The 24,406-nt window shown below is 31.2% G+C and overlaps 1 protein-coding gene across 1 annotated transcript in view; it reads left to right on the top strand.

Annotated features, from left to right (window-relative positions):
- Window positions 1-2,107: 2,107 nt before the first annotated feature.
- LOC149544177 (subtilisin-like protease SBT4.3) overlaps window positions 2,108-24,406 on the top strand; it is a 28,558-nt gene continuing 6,259 nt past the window's right edge. Inside the window, exons 1-6 of the mRNA XM_089795927.1 lie at window positions 2,108-2,311; window positions 2,528-2,858; window positions 14,191-14,411; window positions 18,409-18,466; window positions 18,642-18,747; window positions 22,864-23,389. Of these exons, the coding sequence (XP_089652053.1) occupies window positions 2,108-2,311; window positions 2,528-2,858; window positions 14,191-14,411; window positions 18,409-18,466; window positions 18,642-18,747; window positions 22,864-23,389 (1,446 nt within the window). The remainder of the gene's footprint in view (window positions 2,312-2,527; window positions 2,859-14,190; window positions 14,412-18,408; window positions 18,467-18,641; window positions 18,748-22,863; window positions 23,390-24,406) is intronic.

Below are 24,406 nucleotides of genomic sequence, written 5' to 3'. Positions count from 1 at the left end.
TTTATGGGTATTTTGTTATTTTTAGTATACATCAATTAGTTTTATGTTTATATGTTATATTTTAGTTGAAATGTTAGAAAATATTGAAAAACATAGTTAGATAGAAAAAAATTAACATAAAAACATAGTGATTTTAGACATTAAAAATTAGTTAGTTATAAAATATTGAAAAACATAGTTTAAATGGAAGAAATAATATGTACATGTATACATTAAATAAATATAAAATGCTAGTTAGAAAAATAATAAAAACAAAAAATAGAAATAGACATGTAGAAAACAAAAAATGATTTCAAACTCTGATTATAAAATATTTCAAAATTTAACATCTAGTTTAAATAGAAGAAATATAATATGTACACATACATTTAGAAATATAAAATGCTAGTTAGATAAACATTTTAAAAACAATTTTTTTATAGAATTGTCTATGTAGTTCAAACAAAAAATGAAATTTAGAACTAAACCATGTGTAACTTTAAACCAAGTTAAACTATAATGGGCTCACTTTGAACCTAGAATTGAACCCAAAGTTAAATGTAAAATCCAAATAAGACCCAGGATCTTGCATTATTCATTTAATTTAGGATATCTAAATTTGTATGAACCATACATTCTAGTACCCTAATCTGAAATGATATAATATCAACTTGACCTTGGCTCTAATCTAGAACCCAACTTGTTCAACCTAACAATAAAATTAATTCTAGTTTGAACTTAGATATAGTTAAATCATAATTTCCTTATGTTCCCTAATTAAAATCTTATCTTAGTTCCCTAAGTATAATTAATCCTAACAATTTAATGAAATTATAACCATACTAAAACCTTAACCAGGTTATTCACTTAACCCCTAATTGTAACTCAAAGACTTCCCTCTAATTGAACCTCAACACTAGAACCTAATCTTAACTATAATGAGCTAATTTTTCTTCAACTATTTAACAATAATTTAACTTTTTACCTTTATACCCCTTTTAATCGTACTCATAATTAAATCCTATTTCTATGATAATAGCCTTTAAACCCTAACCCTAAAATATTCACCCTGGAACCCAATCCTATTAAATGGACCCTAATAGATTCATAATCTAGACCCTAGCCATTTCATAATAATAAGAACCCTAAACTTACTTCACAATTCTAATCTTGAGGTCATGACTGTAATCCTTAGTCAAATAATATCCCTAGCCATGTAGTTTCATAAACCTAATCCAAATCATGATATATATAAACTGTATAACCATAACCTGAGTCCTAGAGATCATGATATAAACTCTAAATAGGAAGAATAATATCAGTCCTAATGCTACACTCTAATCCTTGACCATGATGTAAAACTTGACTCTAATCAGGTTAACTTGCTGAACATAAACCCTAGATCCCTGTCTATAATTTCCTAAATGTTGAACCTTAATCAAAATCTTAATTATAAATTGAAAAGCCTAATTTTAAATACTTTCTCTCTCCTACACACGCACACACACACTCTCTCTCTCTCCCTCTCCCTCTTCTTACTTCCTCTCTCGCTCTTAACTTTCTCTTGGACCTCAAGTCTTCAATTTCTCTCTCTTACATTTAATTTATTATGATTAACACCTAATATGTACATGTGTGACTTATGAACACCTTAAAAATTACTATCTATATTAAAACCTAATAGGGCCTTATGTATATACATGTGTGACCAGGTAAGACCTTAGAAATACTTTATAATCTACTTAAAATTTAGGACCCCTTATGACCTTAGATTAATGATAGAACCTATCACATGACGAGCCTTATTGAATACATGTTCTTGTAATTATATGACATCCCCTTATGAACTCTTGTAATATTAATTTAACATTTAGTTCAATGCACATTTTGTATATAGATGGCATCCCACGATCAGCCTCAACCTCAGCCTCAGCCTCAAGATCAGGGACATGGACAGGGTCAGGCACAGGAATAGGGACAAGGACAGAGCCAACCTCAGCCTCAGGGACAGGGAGAGGGTCAGCCACAGGGACATGGATAGGGATAGGGACAGACCGTGCCTCAGCCTCAGGGACAAGGACAGGGACCACATGTTCATGTACCACCTATCCACCATCGTACTCCAGATATGGCATCTATATTCCAGTCTGCTAGCACAGAGATTGATAGACTAAGATCAGCTATTGAGAGATCTCGGGATCATCTATATAGAGATATATGTCAACCGATTTTGACTAGTCTTGAGGATCTCACTACTAGATTTAGATCACAGACTGCATTTTCACCACAGTCTGTAGATAGGATTTTTGCTGAGCTTAGAGCAGAGATCTCGGTTGGTATATCCTTAGACTAGGTTCAGAGCCTAGTTTCTAAGGATACTATCAAACGAGAGGTCTTCCCATATTATGATGGAAAGACTAAGGTTAGGGCATATCAGGTTACTAGATGTGTTTTGCCCTAGATTTCTTGTATGATATACCCTCGATTCTTAGCAGCACATTGTCGTTATCCTAATAATGACCAAATTCTACTATATTTTGCCTAGCAGTTGTATGTGGAGTTTTGTTTGGGGCACCGTGTCAACTATTTAGATATTCCTGGATATTATGGTCAAGGACGTGGTAGAGTTTGTGATCGTGATGCGTATCATGAGCCGACTCATGCTGCTCCTCGTCATCGTGCATTGGTGGGATCTAGGACCCCAACAATGACTCCAGTGATGGCTGCTACTGTAGATAGAGTTGTTATTGCTTCTCAGAGGGAAGCAGTTGATTGGATAGGCCACATTGCATCTATAGCTAGGAGCATTACATTTGACACTCTGGGCAGATATATTTTGAGTAGACCCAGTCAGCACAAATCATCTTCTGAGGCATCGAGTAGTACACTGAGCCCTGATGAGATCTATAGAGTAGCACGTCTTCCTACCCCAGGAGATATACATGGCCCCAGGATATACACACATTATATGTTTCTAGAATTTCATTCCTTACATATGTGTGTGTGTGTGTGTGTGTGTGTGTGTGTGTGTATAGTTAGATGTACGTGTTTATATATGTGTACATTCAATGTATATGAACTTGGATAGTTTCATAAACATGATATATATGAGTTCATATAAACTCGTAAAGTTTGAATGTATAAAATGAACTCGATAACAAGTCTTACAAATAGTGTACCATGAAATGAACATACATAGACATGTGTCAGACACATATAATTGTCCTAAGTTAAAAATTAAACATGAACACATGTACACACATTAAATGTATTAAATAAATTATGATAAATTTATAAATTCATTAAAAATATCTTTAAAACAAATGGTAGAAAGATGACTTGGTACATATAAAACACATGAACTCGATATATAAGATGAACATATAAACTCCTAAAGTTTGAATGTATAAAACATATATGTATAAAATGGTTCTCGATATAATCCTCACAAGTTAAATGTATGAAATTCAAAAATGTAGACCTCACATGTCTTCACATATTTAATTGTCCTAAGTTAAAATGTTGAAATGAACATATATACATGCATGAAATGTATTAAATAAAATATAAAATTTATCTTTAAGCATGTGCTACAAATACATGAAATATGTCAAGTGGTTCCAAGTGGTTCCACACACTCGTGAAGAACATTTAATATTCTCTCATGGTCCTCAGTATCTAATCTCCACTTGCGACATCCACCTTTATGTTTAACTGGATGTAGAAAAATGGATGTAGCAATAACATGGTGACTATATTGAAGCACTTTATTGTTAGGTTGGTAATCAACAAAGTGAATTCCATGTTTCACTAATTTGTGTTGGCTAAGACATGTTCCCTCCAAAACAACTGAACCTACACAGGTCATGTGCAAATTTAAAAGTTAATTTAAATAACATTGTACACATGTGTAATAAAGAAATTCATGTCATTTAATAATAAAGATGCACATAAATAATTTAAATATATAAATTTGAAAAATATAAATACCTGTAGGGAATAACATTCCATCACTTTCTTCAGGTTCAATTAACTTCATCCTTTCTGTAGTGCAACGCAATAAATAGTAACTCACTCCTTCTACATTTTCAGGCTCAGCAATAACTGCAAATACTTTGCCTACACACAATTTAAATAAATAAATAAATATTTTGATATTTTACTACATGTAAATTTATTATTTTTAATTTATATTAAACTTACCAATTTGAACTAGTCCAGATATATGATTATAATCAGTAGAAATCAAAGGAATGTCATCAAATTTTTCATCTTCATCTCCATTAGCTGTATCAGTAACATCAAGTGGCACCAAAGTCCATAGACCTACATATCCACGATCCTGATTGATTCATCTATTGTAATTCTCAGCAATGCAATCATAACAAAAACATGAATAGTCTCTCATGTACAATGTCCAATTGTGATGATCGGTACTCATTACAGAATGTAAGGATCGTGTTTTTTCTATCCTCTTGCAACCATGCATAGTATTTCTATCCACACCTGAAGACACATAGTTTAATATATATACAAAAAAATTAGATCTACAAAAATATATATTTACATACATGACACGCATGTATATAAAGTCTAAATAAAGATAAGAGAAAATAGATATATATACATGTGCATGTGCATTTGAACATAAATACCTGATATCTCCCAAAAGACTCTACATGGTACTATTTGACTCGCTCTAGATGATGTACCATCATCATTTGATGAAAAATGTGTCTTGCACCATTCAACAACTTCATGTGCATTATTTATACGAACTCCCTTATAATTCATTTGATACTTTCACAAAGCACGTTTGATACAAGCTCCAGCACCATCATGTTCACCTTTGCCATGTCCACTTTCAAAGAAACTCCATACATGTGGTATGTTTTCATTGCGATGATCTTGACAAAGTGCATAAAATGGTCAAGATGATTTGAATTGTGCAGCACACCCATCTGACCAAACATAATGTTTATCGATACTTATGCCTCTTTCTTTGATATATGCAAAAAAATTCTTGAAACAATGTTCTACATAATGAATACCGTGTTCTTTATCATCACTTATGTAGAAGTGATATTCTTTCTTGATGACTTGTGTTTCATCTGTGCTTTGAATACCATCCAAATTTAACTGTGCATGACGGTAACACACTTGTACCATAATAGTAACTTGATCAGAAAAATAGTGATCTGATTGAATAGCCTTTTGATGAACGAATGAATAGTTTTCTGCAAAGTTAACAACTAATAAAATGGTTCCAATTGGAAAGTTATCTCTAAGTGTTTGAAATTGTTGTGCTTGCCACTTTGCAAAAAAAACATGACGAATATATGGTTGTATCAAACTTTTAAACTTGTCCATAAATGCTCCAACAGTCATCTCATCTTCAACATATTCTAATCTTTTTTATTCTTTCCCAAATTTAGTTTCATTCCTTACATACTTATAACATTTGCAAGTTACCATTTTTGTGACATCAATATCTTTATTATTCAAAGGAAAAAGAGCCAAATTAGAGCACATTTCACATGTTCCTCTAATGCAATAAAATTGACCAACAGGATCATCTATTTTGTCACATAAAATAGATGAGATGAACTTGCTTCGTCTACTAGGAGGGGCATTTTTATAACCAAAAGTTTCTTCTATAAATTTTCAATAAACTTGATAGTGGAGATCAAATTCAATATGATAATGACAACAACAAGTTTCAAACACTTTTTTTCTCCTAACATAATATGGCTTCAATTTTTCAAATAATGTTTGCCCAATCTTTATATCAGGATTTGAACTACAAAATGAAACATATATTTCATGTTGTGTTACGTCCAACCAACGTTTTGTATGATGTTCGTAAAGGTTAGCTTTAACCCTATGTCTAAGAACATCTCTAGTATTTGATGAAGGACGTGTATTATCATTCCAAAATGATATTACCAAATTTTTGATTCTATCATCAATCTTATCACAACGAGGAGCTCTACACATAATTGCCCAATTTCCTTCCAAAGTGTTATCATCCAAAAGCATTCTCCTCTTAATATATTTTGATATGGTTTTTCTACTAAAACCAATATGTGATGAAATTGAAGATATTTGTCTATTTTGGGGTGTACTATTACCAAGAATAGATTGCAACATAACTCTTCTTGTAGCGCTCTTATCTTTACTTCGAGTTTTCTTCCCTATAGAGTTCAACCCTTTCTTAACATTTTCAGTAATATCACTTTGCATATTGGAAAATTTTCTTTTTTTTGATGTTTTATCTACACCTAGTAATTTTAATGACTCTTCCAAGTTTTTTTGTATAAGAACATGGACAAGTACTTGTGGTTTTTCAAGTGAATTCAGATCATCAAATTTACTTGTTATTTCTTTCACTATCTTATTCAAAGCTCTTTTCTTGGAAAGACTTAAGGACCTCATATCAGCAAGTAATTTCAATTTATCCATATCCATTGTAAGTAAATGATCTAAATTTCTGAGTGATATTTTTCTTCACACTTGTGGCTAGTCTTATGCGTTCATCCATACCAATTTGGGCAACTGATCCTGACCCTTCTCCAACTTCCATTGCTTCATGTCCTGAACTATCATGTCCTAGATTGTCATCTCCTAGATTGTCATGTTGTAGATTCTCATGTCCTAGATTGTCATGACTCAAATCTTCATCAACATGTATTTGTTCATCTTGTGATTGTTTGTTAAGACCTATGTATGCATATAAATGAATAAATTTAGAAAATGAATTATAAAATTGAAAATATATATGTACATCCATACATATTAATTTACACGTGTACATACCTTCTCTTTTTTTGTGATAATTTGCTAAAGTTTTTTCATGATTCCTTTGTTCTACGCCAGGTGATCTATTTCTTGCAGATTTCTTTTGTCTTCCTTGTTATTGTCTCATCTCCAATTTTCAAAATATTATGAATTGTCTTTGGTCTTCAAGAAATTATCAACGAATTTCAATATTCTTCTGTTTTCTTTGAAAAGAGCGAATTTCTTATAAATTTTTTTGTATTGTTATTAAAATTGAATTCTAAATCTATTATATCCGCGGATTGAGATCGTACTCTTTTAGAAATGGGTAACCATTTTAGGCTCAGGCGCCCAATCCAAAATTTAAAAAATGGGCACCCATTTTTTTAAAAATTGGGTACCCATTTTTGAAAACATAAAAAAATTGTATTTTTTAGAAACGAGTACCCGTTTTTTACTTTTTAAAAATGGGTACCCATTTCTAAAAATTTAAAATTCTTCTTTTTGGGGGGGATTTTGTATGTCGATTTGACATTTTCAAAACGGGTACCCATTTTTTGAATTTAAATAATGGGTACCTGTTTCGTACAACATTGAGTGGGATTTTTTTTCTCCTACCTTGGATTTTGGTTTGGGATAGGCTTGGTGAGACAAAGCCTATGCCTTGACCTCTCAAGATTTGGCTAAGGCATTGAACTAACAAATTTACGCCTTGCCATAATTTTTAGAGGGTCTTCCCAATCAAATTTTTTTATAAAACAAAAATCCATTAGAGCTCTCATTGTCCTGATTTCAGAAATATAAATTTTATAGTGCTATGATTTTATTTACTATTTTTGCATTATTTTTTAATGAAAGGTGGTACCTAAATGTGAAATAGTGAAGTTCACTAAAACTTTAATAACTTTTTTATTTTATAATTTTTTTGAAATTAATTTATATGTCATCAATCTACATACAATTTTTTTGAGGTTTAAAAAAAGAATTTTTGAAAAAGTGAAATTTTGATCAAATTATGGTGTCCGTACATGAGAGGTTTTAAAATTTACCTTTATAGCCAACTAATAATTAATAATAATAAAATTATTCAATAAAAAATTAAGGAAAAATATTGTCATCAATCTTAGGTGTCTTAGGTAACTCCCTTTAAAAGGATTTATGAAAATTCATTTATTTGTGTCAAATTATGGTGTTCGTACACGAGTGTGGTATGGTCCTGAAACAGGCATTTTGAAAAAGTGGTTTTTAAATATCCATACCAAAAACAAAATCTGTCATATGGGTTACAAATAAATTACATATTTAAAAACTAGATTCCAAACACAAAAAATTTTGTTGCTGAAATTTTTTTATATTCAATCTCTAAATGCCTCAATTTTGACATCAATTGACAAGAAATTTCAAAAATAGGGAAAATACTTCCACTTTTTGTCCAAAAGTGAGACCCAACTTCTTGCACTTACCCAAGACCAAGGCGTGAAGTTGCGATTCGCTAAATAATACTATAAATAGTTCAATTAAATAGTGAATAGAAAAGGATGGAAATGAAGAATGAGATGAAAGAGCATATATAATTAACTTGTTAACAACTTTTTATAGAAAACTTAATCGAATAATTTTAAGCATCTCTTTAGTTCTACCAAGTGTGGGAAACTCTACAAGGTCACCACATGATAAGATATATATATATATATATATATATATATATATATATATGAGAGAATGGATTAATTGATACTTTACTAAAGTCATGTAAAAAAAAAAACATTTAAAAAGAAATAATCAAACAACCAAAGGTGGAGATGGAATCAATTGTAAAGAGTGAGAAAGGGATATCTTGAGAAAAAAAATGGTTAGGGGTTGAAACTAAGACTTTAAAAAGTTTTTAACATTTTCCTATAATAAATATAAAGCATTTTTTTTACAAGCACAATTCGAGTTGGTCCAATCATAGATAACTTGTACTCTTGAAAGAGTAGGATGTGTATGTTCATTTCAAGTACAATTAGGTACCTCTCACAAGGAGTAAGAGGTAATCCCATATCACTATCACCATATGTAGGCCTAAAAAGAAATGGTTGGTATCTTGGACAATAAACACTTTTCTTTTTTCTTTTTTTCTTCATATAAATAATATAACTTTTTTTCCAATCATTTCAAATAAACAAGCAATACATTTGAAAGAAGAAAATGTAAAACTTACTTATTTATGGATCTCTAGAAGAAGCAAAAGACAGCAAAAATAAAGAAAGATGATTGAAAAATATGTTCATTAAGTTAAATATAAAGGAAGACTTGGTAAGCCGAAAATACAAGACTAATGTGATCTTTATATCTTGTTCAGTTTGGAAAATAAGGCAACAATTTAACTTGTATCAATGCTTGATTTTTTAAAATAACAATGTATTTAACATTCATTGTTGGAGGCTTGACAATATTGCATTATCAAATTGAGGTGAATTTAAAATTGTAGTTGAAGTATTTAAATAATTAAAGTTGATGAAAAATGTGAGCAATAAGGAGTGACTTCATAAAAGAAATCAACATAATTTTCTCAATGATTATTCAAGATGGTTATTTTTATTTTTATTTTCAAAACCTCTAAAATAAAAATAGCTTCAATATAGATCAAAGCTATTTTCTGTGGGGGGATATATGATTTAAAGTCATATTGTGAAAATTGATGCTTTGAAACTATATTTATTTTGGGATTGAGTTTGTGATAATCAAATTACTTTATTTGAAGAATTATAATTATTGAATATAGATTAGCAACAATTGTAAACTTATATTATAATTGATATTAATTTCAGTGTTTGTAGCTTTGTATACAATATTTGAATACTAATTATGAAGTCTTATCTTGTGTATATAATAGGAGTCATTAAAGTCATTTATTTGAATCTTATATGCAAATACTTTTTTGTGTTTACATTTTGTATAGAAAGTGTGCATTTGTATTCTAAGTCAATATCTGTATAGTAGAAAAGACACAAAATCTTACATATGTATAGTTGAACTATTAAGTCATGACAATTTTTATTTGTGAAATCTCATTTTATAATTGTAATGATAATTTTTAATTCAATTATAATATTCACATCAGTTTTATGACTACTTAATAAGAACTGAGTGTTATTAACCTATTCATAAAGTCATTAAAGACATATAATCTTGTATCTATAAATAAATTATTAAATCTTACAATATACTTCAAAAATTAAAAAATTGATACAATATTTTAATTCATTTTCTATTATAAATTTATGAACATAAAATAATATAACATGCATTACCAAAAAAAATGTTATAACTTTATGATTATAAAAGCTATCAATTTGTTCATACATTATCTTTGTTTGATATCAAAGTTTTAGAATCAAAGGGCGGGCAAGATACATCATTTGTAAATACTGATATGTATTTAACCATTGTATGCAAGGATGTTGTTCTTGGTCTAGATTGTATATAGAAAAATATTTTAAAAAATTATAAATGATTGAATTAAGGTATACTATTTTTTTAAAATGTTATTCTAGTTATGAAGCAGCACAACGGAGTTGGGTGCACAGTTACGGAAAAAGCTTTAATGGATTTGCAGCATGGCTCAATCCATCTGAAGTAGAAGAGATTTCATGTTTGATTATATTGATTTAACTATGTTGAATTATTCCTTTCTTATGTTCTGTATTATTTTGATTTCATTGAATTAATATAATACAACTCAACTAATCCACCTTGGAATACGTCGCTCTTTATGGAATGCATTTTGAAATTTGGAGCTTAACGTAGTGTTTGTACTAATGTTATAAATTGGAGGACATTGTCATTCTAAGTTATAAGAACATCCATTTGTTATTGCCCTGGTTTTGTGGGCTAAGGAAACAGTGATCATCTACCTATGAGTTAGAAAAGAGTATTTTCCTTTATTTGTATTTTCACTTGTAAATAATTTGTTTTGTTAAGAAGAGTATACATAAAATATATGCATGTTAATAGATTTTTGGTTTGTTGGTAAGTAGAAATGTTTTTAATGAGTTTATGAGCTATACATTAAACAAATTCAGTATAATATACATCTTTTAATTCTCTACATACACATGTAAAACATGTCATTCTTTATGGAATGCATTTTGGAGCTTAACATTGTGTTTATAAAGTGTTATAAATTGGAGGAAATTGTCTTTCTTTATAATGACAACCATTTCTAATTGTTCAAATTTTGTGGGTTAAGGAAATATTGATCGTCTTCCCACCATTATTTTAAATCTTGAGTCAAATAGGACGGTATTTCCTTATTAGTATTTTCAATTGTAAACAAGTGCCATGTAGTGGCTAGTATTTGCTAATAGTTAATTATAATTTAATATAAAATAGTATAATAAAAATTAGTTTAAAAACATTTTATATTTTATAATATAAACTTACCAAAGATTAAATATTTGAAATTATATATTTAGAAATATTATTTTATTTATAATATAGTGAAATAATTATTTATTAAATTAATTGAATGTTAAGGTTTAAAGTAAATAATTAATAATTAATTTTAATATTGTTTTAATATAATTTTAAAATTTTAAAATAATTTTAGACATGTAAATAATTAAAAGAATTAAAAGTGAAAAGCACAAATACATTCTTTAATAAAAGGGTTAAGAAAAATATAATATATATTTGTATACAATAGTATGGATTGTTAATATTAATAATTTTTATAAATGATATGTTTATTAATGTGGGTACTACCTCCTAAAATATTAGTTCATAAAATAAGCACGTTAACTTTATAATATTTTTTAAAAATTAGAAAAGAAAAAATATTGAATAGTAATTGGTGGAAATAAAAAGTTTTAATAACAAGTTAAGATATGTAGCCTTTGGCAAATACTAGTAACATATTTTGTTGGATACAGTGAACAAAATATATGAAAAGTCAAATAGATTTTTTAAAATCAGAAATAAATTTGTATCTATGTCATTTTGGTGTTAAAGGAAAAAAATGGTTTAGGGAGGACATTGTTTCAACTAACAAAGAAGAAATGGGAGGGCAAAGGAATAATGTGGAAGGATGATTCAAAAGATTAGAAGCCATAAAAGTTAGATTGCACATAAATGAAGATGAAGAATCTAACAGGAAAACTTGGGAAATGAAGCTAAGATATTAGACGTTATGGAGAGGCTTAAAAAAAAAATTTAGAAAAGACACCAAGTTGATATTTCATATTTTAAAGAAAAATTCAAAGTAGATATATTCTTAGACATGGGTCTAGAGGTTCTAGAGGTTGGTGTATTTTGTATTGGAAGACATTGACAAAGATTTACTCAAAATGATAAAAATTACAAAATCCAACTTGAAGTCACATGTTGTTCTTGAGTTGGAAAAATTATAGAGATTTAGAAAAACAAAGATTAAAAAGTTAGATTGTGACCAAAGATAATATAAAAAATAGTTATAACTCAATTCTTGTCTTTTAATTACTAGAAATTTAATTTTAAAAAATTATGATTTAAGACAAAAATGTTAGTAGGAATGAGGTAATGTTGAGGAATTTATAAGGCTTTAAATTCATACTAATATACACATGATTGAAGATCACACATCAACTATGTTATTAGACTAGAGTTTCAACTCCATGATGAGTTTTTCTTAATCATGGTACAAGAATTGTAGATTACATCAAAAATACCTCAAAAGTAGAGGAAAAAGCTAAACGAGAAGAAGAATATAGTGAACAGATGGATTGATGACAATCCTAATATAGAAAAAGTCAAAGTTCCTCCAAAATCATTAGAGAAGAGCTTGTGGGCAATGTGAAGCCCAACTCAAAGGAAGGAGTGTATTAAAAGTAGAGGAAAAGGTGACAACATTTTGAAGATTGGAAGCCGTTAAATAGTTTCATTTGAAATAAAATGTAAAATGTTCAAAATTACCCATTAAATTCTAAAACTTGAAATGAGCTGATACAAATAGAATAAAAAACCACTTTGTGAAAGTAGAGAAAACTAAACATTTCCTATACATGAGCTTAGTGGTAGAAGACAATTGATCTGTGAATAATGATTATAAGAGAAAAATATGGTTTTCATAGTACATACTAGTGTCAAGGAAAGCTATTCAAAAAAATAGTAGATATGCATTCAATTGACAATTTAGTAAGTAATAAAATGGTGTGAATATCTTTCTTCTATTCCTAAATGAAAAACATATGAGATTTTCTAGTCAGGGAAATGTCAAAGCATGTTTGTAGATAAGTATTTCTCTGTTGTCTTTTATATTAATTCTTTTAAGGATAAGGTTTCGTCTAATGCATTTGTTATGGATTCGTAGAAGAAATTATATCAACAAAGGTGTAAATATTCTTAAGCCAAATTTGACTCCACGTTGATTTGATACCTTCAAGAGGCAATACACATCAAATATATCTAATTCCTAGTGTCAAAATGCCAAATCAAACTACTTATTGGTTGAGTCCCTAGTGAATGAGAATTTTTTGAACAAATTGATAAAGTATTTCAAAAAGGAAAGTGTGAGGAAAAGTGTGAGTTAATGTTCCATACCTACTCTACTCCCTTAAAAGAAAGGATGGAAATAGATTATTATGTTTTGAATATGGAGCCAATAATGGATTCATTTAAAGTATTATTCATTTCCTAAACATTACATTATTTGTTGGGTGTTGAGATCTCCAAAATTGACCTCAAAAGTGAATATTGTCATATTCAAATCCATAATGTGAAGATGATGAACGAAAGATTGAATTCCAAGTTCCAAGAGGATGGTTTATGTGAATGGGTAGTGATGCTTGGGTTCTCTAATTTCTTGGATACTTCTAGGAGAACTATGAATTAGGTATTTATTTCATACATTGGAAATTTTGTTATAGTCTTTTTTTATTCTCGAAGATGTCTTATTTTTTAATAGAAACATGGAGAAGCATGTAGGTTTTAATGAGGTTTACCTGAGAAATTTTAAGTTGGGCTTCCTAATGGGAAATGTTGGATTCAAACTCTCAATTATGAAGGAATTCCTTTTAGGTGTAGAATAGGGCTTTGAAAGAGCTCAATTGAAACATAGAGGTATGGCAAGCCTATCAAAATTGTGGGCTTCGTCCTTCACCCATGCTTCTCTAGTTCAATCAACATTGTTCACTGGAAGTCGGGTGCCCACCCTATATTAGAAAGGAGCAATGTTGTCTAGTTTTTCCCTCCCCTTATAATACTAGGCTTTTTGTAGCTTTTTGAGGTCTTCAAAAGCCTAGGACCAATAAGGCTTTTGTGTGGTAGAAGGGGGCTTCTTCTGAACACTACACTATTTCTAAAAAGTTTGCTCCATTTTCCCCCATTATCGAGCCTTTCTCTCCTATTGTTCATGTTACTCACATCCCTGTGCCTACTTTGATTGTTGTTATTGTGTTACTATGGGTTGTGAAGTGGTTGATTTGGATGTTGTTGTGAGTCCATCTTCATTGGCAAAGGTTGTTCATGTTGAGGTCCCTAATAGAGCAGTATCTATTGCAACAGGCCCTCCAACTAGACCTGTTGCTATTGGCTCTAACCAAACATCAGTGGGATCTGCTATAGCTGATTTTCTTATGTTGAATTTTATTACACTTATATTATTTTTTGCTCTTAAGGTCAATTATATTGTCCAGGTAAAAGTTGAAGTTGAAGTTGAAATTGAAGTTTCCTAAGTTCAAGTTCTATCTGAGGTCATAAAAGGTCATGATCTTTATGATAATAGTATTTCAGTTGATAATATGTGAAACTTGAACTTGAACTTGAATGTTCCTAAGTTCAAATTCAAGTTCAAGTTAAAGCTTTAGTCTACAGAATCAAAGTTCAAAGCACATGGATAAGTTCAAATATGCAACTCATAGATCGAATGCTCAAATTCATCAGTTCAAATTTGTGGTTCAAAGTTCCAAGCTTCAAGCTCAGCAATCCACTTTGTCATGTTTTGAAATGTAGATTTAGAGGATAAGTGACTCAAAGTTCATCACTACTCAAATCTAGTTGCAAGTTTTGAACATGCAAAGTTTGTGGTTCAAGGTCTAGGAATTCAGTTCAAGATCCAGAGTACAGATTTGAAAGTCAGATCAAATGTTGCTAATGGGTGACCCAAAAAGTTCCCAAATATCTATTTTGTATCAAATTGATCTTTCCCCTCTTTTTTCAATAAAATTGCATATTAATTTCCCTTATGAAGCTTGTGTTTAAGAACATCAATAAATGGGGAATGACATTTGAAGTTCATAATAGGAATCCAATGGATGTTATGAAATGGTTTCATTAAAAAAATTGAGGTCAAATTCATGATTATCATGACACGATTGGTATAGAACCAACATTGAAACTGCAGTGTTATCTTTCCTATTTGCATGTGGGAAAGTTGAAGTTGAAGTTAAACCTTAGGTTCGGTTCAACTTCAAGTTCGAAGTTCAAAATTGGGTCACTTCAAGTTTGAGTTCAAAATTTGAAAGGTTATTTTATTATGCATAAAATGCAAAGTAGATGTGATGTTATAAGTTGCTCGGAAGTCCAAGATCCAAGGCCGAAAGAGGGTAGTGGACAATGAGATGTACAGCAAGGAAATTCCAACATGTGATTCATGTGCAAGTATTAGTGTGTATATTGTTATAGTTTTAATACAGCCTATAACCATAGATTTCTATCAACATAAAAAATAACAGTCACAATGTGGGGGGCATAACTTTTAGCTCCACTGTTGGATCTTATTGAATTTTGGATATGTTGTCCAAAATCAAGTTTTCTAAATCTGAACTGAAGCGATCTTCAAAATTTGGCCAAGGTCAAAAGTTATAATGGACTATATGTAGGTATGTCAACATACCAGCAAATACAAATGTGTTGCAGTCAAAAAAAAAAAAAAAAGTCATGTTGTCGGGCCCACATTTTTTTATCCGACCATTGGATTGAGCTAAATTTTGAATATGTTTGTGGAAACCTAATTATCTAAATTCTTTCCAAGTTGTTTTGTAAAATTCGTCACAGATTAAAAGTTATGACTATCTAAGTGCACTAGTATATAAATTACCAATGACTATTACTAAGATAAAAACAGTGATTATTTTTGAAAAAGCTAAGAGGCACAGTAAAGAGTAGATTTGAATGATGACATAGTAGTGATAGGTGTCCATAAGTGTAACTTGGAGGAATGTAAGCAATATCATAATGTTTAGTAAACATTATGTTTATCCTTGATACATTACCCTTCCTCACTAATAGATAATAGAATACGTAATTCTATTTAAAAATCATACGAGGACAAAACAAGTGGGTGAATATTTGGAGATGCGAGCAGTTCCAAGAAATAGTTATTCAAACTGAAATAGAACCAATAGAAGGAGAAGATAAATAGACCACAAAATGATGGGTGAGGGGTTCTTCTGTTTCCAATCTACAAGTTCTACAGCTGCTACAGGAAAAGGGAGTTCTAGTTTGTAATATGGAAGGGAGAGTTGTTTTATTTTCTGCAGACTGATTGTAATGGAGGGATGGAATAATATTGTTGTTATTTTGTTATGTTTCTAAAATAAAAAGAGTATGCATGTGTTTGATCCTATGGTTTGTGCATTCATATTCTAGTTTTAAAGGATCTTGTGGTCTTTTATTTCTTGTTTTAGATACAATTCTACATTATTACATTAGATACGTGATGTACATAATCTTATGGTCCACATACTTATATTTTTCTTAATGATATTTGCAACTCTTCTTGTCTCTTCTATAATTTAGAAAGTCAAATAGGTTATCATAGGGTTATTTCTTTTCTTTCTCTCTTTAGGAGTTAATTTGATAATCGCATTTATTCCATATTGATGGATGAATATCAGAAAACCCTTCGTGTCTTCAAGTTAAAGACATAATCAGTTTGTCACATTCATTGTATATCTTCTATGAGGAAGTTGTACCTCTCAATTTAGAGAAAGATTATCAATGAAATGATAATCAATCCAATTGTTAGTATATTTTGTTCTTCTTTTGAAGCATATTGAGTCATTGTTTGCATTACTATCCGAAGGACAAAACTATTTACTAATAGATTCTCAGGTGGTGATTTCGTTGGCTATGGCGAGGGGGATCCTTGTTACTAGAAAACATTGTAAGAAGTCCTCTCCTCAATTTGATATGAATCTTTGTTCCCAAAAAAAGTGAGGCAAAGGAAAATACTAGTGTTTTCCTTGTTTTAGTTGGTTAAGGGTTTCTTTCCCTCAGAGCAAATTGGGACTTCATTCCTTTATTTTTTAATCTATCAATCCCTTTGGCCTTGTTTTGTAGGGCTCCTTTTTCGTCTATGTTTCGAGTTGCAACAATCTCCTGGCAGATGGTCTCTTTGGTTATGCTTAGTTCAATACTCCTTGATGAGAAACTGTGGAGGGTTTTGGGCTCCCTTCAAAACCTGTTCTTACCATCAATCAAAAACAATGTTTGTTTTTAAAAGATTCTGGAATCTTTTGCATGGTCTAAACAAAAATTTGTTCAACAACACAACAAGAAGCAAGCTATTATAAGAGAATAATCAATGCAATGCTCTACTATGCCCAACCTCATACTTGCTATCCACAACCTTAATCAAAGTGATGTCCACGAGTGAATAAGCATAAATGGTCAACTTACAACATATTGCACCTAGGTGATGCTCACAAGAGTGAAGTCTCATAACATGTGGATTTGACAAATTGATGATTATAAAATGTATAATTGTATACAACCCCTCATAAAATACAAATTAATGAATTATACTAAAAAATATTCAAAACTATCTTTGACAAATCATCACATATTTTAACACTAAAAATAACTTCCACTTGATAAAAGAAACAAGTATCATCTACTAACTTTTCAAATCCTTAAAAATTAATAAAATGAATCATTCCCCCTTAATTATGCTTCAAGTTGAAAATGACAATGATTTTTTTAAATGAAATGGAATTACAATAAATAAGAAGTTGTTTGATAATTAATATTATGTGTGTGTGTGTGTGTGTGTGTTTACATTATTTTTTAAAAATAAAAATCTAGCAAAAACAAACTTAATTTGTTAAATAAAAAGGCCTATCACATTCTTACATTGTTTTCCTATCAAATTCTTATAATTTATAGAACAAATCTACTATGTGACTTTGACGCAAGGGTCCAAAATATTAAAAAGAGGGGTGAATGATGTACCACTTATTTAGCATTGGAGAAGTGTTAGAAATTGAAACTTTTGTTTGTAACTACTATATTAAGTTGGGGATGTCAGGTTATGTAGTGTCATCTAGTATATTTGTCAAACTCATTCTAGAATAGTATTTTACAAAAATAAGTTTTAAGAGTATTTATTCAATGTTGATTTCTCTCTACCTAATTCTTTAGAGTTTGTTGCGTTAGATTCTTATTTCAATTGAATTAATAGGTAGCAATCAGTGGAACAATGTTATGGACCATTTTTCCTAGGATATATTTCAACTGGTATAAAATACCATCACTCTTGTTGATAGAGACTATTTTTATTTTTAATAAAAATGTAGGCATTGAGGGGGTTCTCTCTGTATTTGAAAACAAAGAAAATATTCTCTTCACAACAAGATCGTGGGATTTCTTAGGCTTCCCTCAAAATATAAAGAGAAATTTGCCATATGAAAGCGACGTTATTGTTGGAGTTCTAGACACAGGTATGCTATTGTTAGAGTTCTAGACACAGGTATGTTGATTTAATCATTAGACTTTGAGAATTGTTGTCCTATCTATTTTATATTTGTATAAAAAGTAAGGACCGCTGAATTAACATGAAAAATCCAGAGCTCAAAGGTGATTGCTCGTTTATATTTATATGTTTTGATTATGCTGAGCAGTTTTCAAATGGGCATATGTTGCAGGAATATGGCCAGAGTCAGAGAGTTTTAGTGATAGTAGCTTTGGCCCAGTTCCATCTAAATGGAAAGGAAAATGTCAAACTACATCAGATTTTACGGCCTGCAACAAGTAAGTTATTTCCATTTTATTATTGTCGGAATTTTGACTGCACTGCAACCAAACAATTTAAATGGGCAGTAATTTTTTTAATGCCATTGATGATTTTGGCACATGTTAAACATTTTTTATCCGGAGCTATAGACTGATGAATCACAAACTGGAGACCTCATCCTCAGTTATCAATTATTATTAATTAATGACGAGACTCAAATTCATAAGCACATCGGATCAGCAAAGGCACCACAATAGCCCAAAAGGAATTTGAACCTTAAAAGTACTAATCACAACAACAACAACACCACCATTCAGCCAACACAATATAAAATGAACCCCAAATTAATATTTCAACAAATTTAATATCAAATAGATGCAAAGAGTTATCGCAATACATGTATTTCCTAAACTTTGAAGTCAACTGTAATTCAAACTTTTTGATACCAACAATTTATAATATATAATATCACCACAACATCTGACCATCTAGCATGTAAACAAAACATTGCAATGGTATAGCCATTTTTCATGTGGAAGATCTCATTAATCATGAGGACTAGAGATCTGTTACTTCTTAACAAGAAGTTGAAATTATTATTAAGGAGAACAAAAAGAATGCTAAAAACCTCTGTAAAACAAATTTGAAAAAGCAAAACGAATGTACAAGACATTAAGCAGCTAAAGCCAATAATAAATACTCCAGACAAAGTCAATTGCTAGAAAAAACTGTAATGGGAGTTTTCCTATCAGGACCTATATGTTTCCGCGTATGTCTTCCTGGCTTTGAAACCTTATGTTTGTTGTCACCATTGTCTGACAGTCTCAGCTATTTAACTAGATCTAGTGCTAAAGAATTGTGTCATGCATATTTTAAGGCTTAAAGAAATAGGTTGCAGATTCAGTTTCAGAGAATACTTGGCGAGTTCAAAATTTTCAACTAGACAAAAGCTTAAAAATAATTGACAAAACTTTGGCAGAACTCAGGAACTTCATGAGGAAGGGCTCGCAGATTTTGAAGAACCTTGATGATAAGGGGCTGCAAAGAGAAAATGCATAGTTTTATAGAATAAGAAAAGTCTTGAAAACATGTTTCAACCAATATTTTACCTGCACCAATATTTATATCTTTTTTTGTTTTTTCATGTGTAAGAGCTCACTAACTGTGAAGATATTTGAAAGTGCAAATAGAAAATACAGAACAGCAATCTGATTTTCAACTAATGCTTTGAAAATTTTAAACTTACTGAATACTTCAGACTTTCTATAAAGCATATATGTCCGTACTTTTCTTGTGAAATCATGGAGAAATGTAACAAAATAATTTGCTCCTCCACTGGAGGTTATCTTAGTTGGACCCAATACATTGGAGTAGACCAGCGCTAATGGTGTTATCTTTTTTCAAGTTTGGACTTGAAGAAGCTGAAACGCTTCTGTTTGTCATAAAGACAATGTTGACAAAATTGTAAATCAATGGAATTGAGCCCCGGTAGTTGTTCCCTTTTGTGCATAACATCAAGGCCCTCTTGCTCATGTGACCGAGCCTTTGATGCCATAGTGCCAAGTTGTCCACAACTCCCATGGCAGCTCCCACTTCACCAATGTTTTCAACAATATGTACATTACCAATTTTATCTCCTTTTGCAACTATCAAGGAACCTTTGGTTACTTTCCATATGTCGGCTAGAGAAGTAAGAAAGCCTTGTGTGTAGAGATGACTTACCAAAATCAGATTTCTTTTTAATTTGGGAACACGACTGCCTCATCTTTTAACCATTTACTGTCTCTATTTAATGACAATAAAAATATCACCTTTACCAATAATTTCTCATGCTTTACTATCTCCTAAATATGCTTCTCCAAACTTATCCTCTTGATAATTTGTGAAGTATTTTTTACATGGTGAGGCATGGAATGACGTGTCAAATTCCAAGACCCAAGAGTTTGAAGTAGTCTCGCTTGTTGATGATATCAAGATACCATCATCCTTGTTACAAGTTGTATTTACTTCGTTGTCCCGCACTCTTTCTTGTGCTTTCTTGTGCTTTCTTGTAGTTTATACAATCCTTTCTAACATGGCCAGATTTTCCACAAAACCAGCAATCACCATTTCTCCCTCTTGACTTCTATCTCCTAGCTGATTTTGACCTTCAGGTGATTATTTCTACATCTATTGTGGCTTCTTCCTCTATTCTTAGTGCCTAGAAACATTAAAGCTTCATTGATTGAGTGTTCTTGGTTTCTTCTCCTAGTGTCCTAGCTGAGAAGAGTTGCCAGTACATCATAAAAAACCAGCTTATCCTTACCGGATACCAAAGTGCTTATCAGTGTCACAAGTCCACCCCAGTTGTTTGGTAATGAGCAGACAAGAGAACAACCTTTTTCTCATCATCTTGTGTCATGCCAACTGAATTTTCTTGGCTTATTAGAGTGTTTAACTCACTAAAATGGTTTGGCATAATGCTTCCTTCCTTTATCTTGAGTTTGTAAAGCTTCTTCATGATGAAGACTTTGTTTGCAACTGATGCATTTCATACATGGCTTTGAGTTTGTCCCAAACTACTTTGGTTGAAGTTCCATTTGCGACATTGAAAAGAACATTGTTGGACAATGAGAGAAATATAGTTGCCATTGCCTTCTTGTCAAGATTTTCCCAATCTTCATTGCTCATTGTAGTTGGCTTCTTTGTTTTACCCTCTGGTGCAGAAGAAAGATCTTGCTTTATCAGCAAGAATTGCATTTGTACCTTCCATTAACTAAAATTTTGTCCAGTGAATTTCTGCACTTTCATTTCTTCCATGACTCCGATACCAATTGTGAAGACATTTGAAAAGTATGAACAGAAAATACAGAACAGCAAATGTAAAACAGTTAGAAAACACACGTACAATATGACACATGATTTATAGTGGTTCACCAATTTGGTTAGATCCAAATTCAGGAGGGGAAATCTCTTATTAATATTCTTGTGTTTGTACACATACTATAGCAGTATTCAGAAAGCAATTGAATAAATAAACATCTCCAATCACCAATTTTATGAAGTGTCTCATGGAATTGAAGAGACACGCATTTGGAAGGAAAAGCATATTAAAAACATAATAGACATTATAATAATGTTTGTTGGGCTTCACACTTCCAACACTAACTAATGAAAAACTCACGGAGCCAAAAAGTAAAGAGTACTCGACAACTCCACTGAGTATTCACAGGCTTGCATTTTGCAATTTATGATTTAGGCCACGAAGAGATGATAGATAATAGATAAATGATACAACACAAAGTTTATAGTAGTCAGTATGTCTCTGTTTCTCAACATTCACCATCAGATGCCTTCTTCAGCCTCAAATTTAATATAGACCTACCTAACACTAACATTTCAGTGTAGCAAAAATTATACTGATCATGACCAATAATTTCAAAAGACCCATGCAAAAGAATATATTGAGCATTCAGTCATGTTATTGCACAATAAATCATATCTTAATTTCACTGCTGATAGGCTGCTTTATTTTCTCCTGCACTGTTATTCAACTTCCTTCCAATTGTATTTATAGCCTATATACATATCATAACTCTAAATTTAAGTACTAGCTCAGTTTTCTACTACTATGAATAATCCCAAACCCCAGCCCCATAAAGGATAAGTCTATTTAACTCGGTGTAAAATTGGATTGGGAACGTATGTTGTATTACAAGCTTGGTCAAAAGTCAAGATTATAAAACTTAACTTGATATATAATTCTGAATTATACCATTATGAGTTGACATAAGGTATATTAAAAGAAATCCACATCTAAGATTTCACACTGTAGGCCTTATTGGCCAAAATGAACAAAATGTTCATGATGGATTATGAAACGTAATCATAAACATCAAAATACTTTTGCGTTCCAATTTCATCCGTTTGAAGATCTATTTGTTTGGACTCGAGAATAAGTACAAATTTTGTAAGATGTTATATTTGGGATTCACAAACTAGTTTCTAAGGTTGCCAGGTTTGAATAAGGTTGTCAAATCTAAATTTGTACTGGAATTCAGATATGTACTGAAACAACAATAGTAGTTATTTGGTTTAAAATTGAGACTACCACTGTACTATTATATGGTTCTCTAAACATGTTACTCCAGCAGAAAAATTATTGGAGCACGCTTCTACAACAAAGGGTTGAATGGTGATCCAGCTAAAGATTTCTTGTCACCGAGAGATGGTCATGGTCATGGATCACACACATCATCCACAGCAGCTGGGAATGTTGTGAAAAATGCAAGCCTTCTTGGAGTGGCGCAAGGAGACGCTCGTGGGGGTGTACCTGGTGCAAGGATTGCTATGTATAAGGTCTGTTGGGCACCTAATGGAACATGTGCAGATGTAGATGTTCTTTCTGCATTTGATGATGCCATCGATGATGGAGTAGATATCATTTCTATTTCAGTTGGAAAGGCAGGCTTTCTCTTGGAATACTTTGAAGATTCAATCGCAATTGGATCATTTCATGCCATGAAAAGAGGCATTTTGGTATCAGCTTCTGCAGGAAATGCTGGACCTCATCTACAGAATGTTTGCAACTATAATCCCTGGACACTCACTGTGGCTGCCAGCACAACTGATCGGGAATTCATCTCCCCACTTGTTCTGGGGAACAATATAACTTTGCAGGTATCTAAACCCTACCGTGTTATATTATTTTAGTAGTTGGAAAATCAGGATTGTCTAATAGATCCTGGTATAGAGTATTATATTTTCACTAAGTCCTGAATTGGAAGCAGTGCAAAAATGCTACAATAAATCCTTATCCAAATGGATTTTTTTAAATCCGTTTAGATGCCATTTTCAATCTTGTTACTATAAGTGACATATCATCAGTGAGTGCTAATTGTAAAATATCCGAAACATGAATTGTTTGATTCACAAAATCAGCAAGCTATATAAACTACTCAACTTTAATGTGTTTTCATGTTTTGGTAAGTAGGGATTTTGAAAGGGCCCTAACCTTTGTACAACAGAGAGATACACGTGAACTAGAAAACAACAGAGAACAGCCAACGGGAATACCAAAGAAACCATAAAAAGCCAAAGACAACAAAAACTTACAAACTACCAACCCAACACAGAGTGGTTTGAAGCAAAAATCTTCCAATGATTTTGGCCTAGCTGATTAAGCAAGGATCTATTTGTCCTAACTTTTATTGTTACAATACTTAAGAGTCTAAAGACTGCTATTATATTCAAATCCAAATCCAAATCCTTGAGAGAGAAATCCATGATTGTAGCTTCCCATCAAAATCTCCCTTTTATGCATCGTCCATGGAAATTCCTTGTACAACAACACACATTTGCTCTTATTTACTCCACACACTATTTTTTCTTATTATTTGGACAACTAGCAGAAGCATGACCCACTATGCAGCAATGAACACAAATTATCAGAGTCTTCAAATACAATCTGTTTTGCCCCTCTCACCAAGTTTTGAAGATAATACTAGTAGGAATCTCCTTGTCTTTCTTTATTAGCTTTCGTGTTACTCATCAAATATAAGAAAGTTCATGCATTCAAAATTTTAAAAATAAAATTTATATGAATATATAGATAAAAACTAGGAAGAAAATGCAATTGGCAATCATGAGCTCCTTGTTGAGCTTTCCTTGTTGTAATCCTTTCTGTCTTAATAAATT

The sequence above is a fragment of the Cupressus sempervirens genome, chromosome 8 (genome assembly GCF_028749045.1).
Source record: "Cupressus sempervirens isolate cs-2001-9-10 chromosome 8, ASM2874904v1, whole genome shotgun sequence".
NCBI lineage: Eukaryota > Viridiplantae > Streptophyta > Pinopsida > Cupressales > Cupressaceae > Cupressus > Cupressus sempervirens.
This window is presented reverse-complemented; position numbering and strand designations above follow the sequence as displayed.